At 50.5% G+C, this 2,500-nt stretch overlaps 1 protein-coding gene across 1 annotated transcript in view; it reads right to left on the bottom strand.

Annotated features, from left to right (window-relative positions):
• zbtb10 (zinc finger and BTB domain containing 10) overlaps positions 1-2,500 on the bottom strand; it is a 26,871-nt gene that overhangs the window by 5,890 nt on the left and 18,481 nt on the right. Inside the window, exon 4 of the mRNA XM_062529158.1 lies at positions 547-722. Within this exon, the coding sequence (XP_062385142.1) occupies positions 547-722 (176 nt within the window). The remainder of the gene's footprint in view (positions 1-546; positions 723-2,500) is intronic.

The raw sequence follows: 2,500 nt of genomic DNA, 5'->3' as shown, positions 1-2,500 counted from the left end.
GGAATGTCTCTTGACGTGCTCTCGGCGGGTGAAGAGCTTGTGTGTGTGTGTGTGTGCTCACCAGGGAATGTCTCTTGACGTGCTCTCGGCGGGTGAAGAGCTTGTGTGTGTGTGTGTGTGTGTGTGTGTGTGTGCTCACCAGGGAATGTCTCTTGACGTGCTCTCGGCGGGTGAAGAGCTTGTGTGTGTGTGTGTGTGTGTGTGTGTGTGTGTGCTCACCAGGGAATGTCTCTTGACGTGCTCTCGGCGGGTGAAGAGCTTGTGTGTGTGTGTGTGTGTGTGTGTGTGTGTGCTCACCAGGGAATGTCTCTTGACGTGCTCTCGGCGGGTGAAGAGCTTGTGTGTGTGTGTGTGTGTGTGTGTGTGTGTGTGTGTGTGTGTGTGTCTCACCAGGGAATGTCTCTTGACGTGCTCTCGGCGGGTGAAGAGCTTGTGTGTGTGTGTGTGTGTGTGTGCTCACCAGGGAATGTCTCTTGACGTGCTCTCGGCGGGTGAAGAGCTTGTGTGTGTGTGTGTGTGTGTGTGTGTGTGTGTGTGTGTGCTCACCAGGGAATGTCTCTTGACGTGCTCTCGGCGGGTGAAGAGCTTGCCGCAGATGTCGCAGCTGAAGGAGCGCACGCCGGAGTGGATGATGAGGTGGCGCTTGAGCGTGCGGCGGTGCTTAGCGATGTAGTTGCAGTGCGGACACTTGAGCTTGTTCAGGGCCACGTCCGCCGTCTCGCCTGCACACACACACACACACACACACACACACACACACACACACACACACACACACACACACACACACACACACACACACACACACACACACACACACACACACACACACACACACACACACACACACACACACACACACACATCATCAGTGCTGTTCCCCACAGAGCAAACAGGGCCAACAGGAGCAACTGGCATCAGAGTCTTCAGTGCAGGACATCAGATATCAGGGCCACATCAGGGCCACATCAGGGCCATATCAGGGCTACATCAGGGCCACATCAGGGCCACATCAGGGCCACATCAGGGCCACATCAGGGCCACATCGGGGCCACATCAGGGCCACATCAGAGTAGGGGTGGGAATTGGTAAAAATTATATTATTGTGATATTTGGGTCATGATACAGTGTTATTGCGATTCTGAACATACTGCGATACAAGTGTAGTGATTGGAATGTGCGATATACTACGCTGCTATTGACGACTCCCGTCACATCTAGAGCGATATACTACGCTGCTATTGACGACTCCCGTCACATCTAGAGCGATATACTACGCTGCTATTGACGACTCCCGTCACATCTAGAGCGATATACTACGCTGCTATTGACGACTCCCGTCACATCTAGAGCGATCGGAGCAGAACATTGAGGCCTCGCAGTTCTCATGCACAGATCAGTGGAGTAACAGTGCGCGCAAATACAGATGAATATAAATACTAGTAAATAAATATTTTTTATTTTATTTGACCTTTATTTTACCTGGTGAGTCCCATTGAGACCGTTAGTCTCTTTTGCAAGGGAGCCCTGACATACAGACAGATAAAACATGATAAAAAAAATATGACAAACAACACAGAGCAAATATGACTATAATACTTGTGAGTAAATATTCACCTCTGTGAGTGTTCAGTTAAGGCTCAGTGCAGCACCTTACACTACTGCTAGAGCAAATATGACTATAATAGTGTGTGTGTGTGTGTGTGAGTGTTCAGCTAAGGCTCAGTGCAGCACCCTACACTACTGCTAGAGCAAATATGACTATAATAGTGTGTGTGTGTGAGTGTTCAGCTAAGGCTCAGTGCAGCACCCTACACTACTGCTAGAGCAAATATGACTATAATAGTGTGTGTGTGAGTGTGAGTGTTCAGCTAAGGGCTCAGTACAGCACCCTACACTACTGCTAGACTAGAGAGGAAGTATATGGAATGGAATGAGAGTTGCTAGGCTACATTTGGAATGCCACGACCCCTAGCCAGCTCTGGAGCGGACCAGGGCCAGCTCCCACCCTGAGTGCTTTTGGCCGCTACTGCACACACACACACACACACACACACACACACACACACACACACACACACACACACACACACACACACACACACACACACACACACACACACACACACACACACACAAACACACACACACACACACACACACACACACACACACACACACACACACACACACACACGGCATCACTATTGTACACACACACACGCAAGGAATCGCTTCTGCACACACACACACACACAGCATCGCTACTGCACACACACACACGGCATCGCTACTGCGCACACACACACACACACGGCATCGCTACTGCACACACACACACACACACACACACACACAAAAGGCATCGCTACTGCACACACATACACACACACACAAGGCATTGCTACTGCACACACACACACACACACACACACACACACATACACATGGCATCGCTACTGCCCACACGCGCACACACACACACACACGCACACACACA

Source organism: Sardina pilchardus, chromosome 24 (assembly GCF_963854185.1).
Source record: "Sardina pilchardus chromosome 24, fSarPil1.1, whole genome shotgun sequence".
In the NCBI taxonomy this organism is placed as follows: domain Eukaryota; kingdom Metazoa; phylum Chordata; class Actinopteri; order Clupeiformes; family Clupeidae; genus Sardina; species Sardina pilchardus.
Note: the sequence above shows the minus strand (reverse complement) of the source record. Positions and strands in the feature narration are given on the sequence as shown.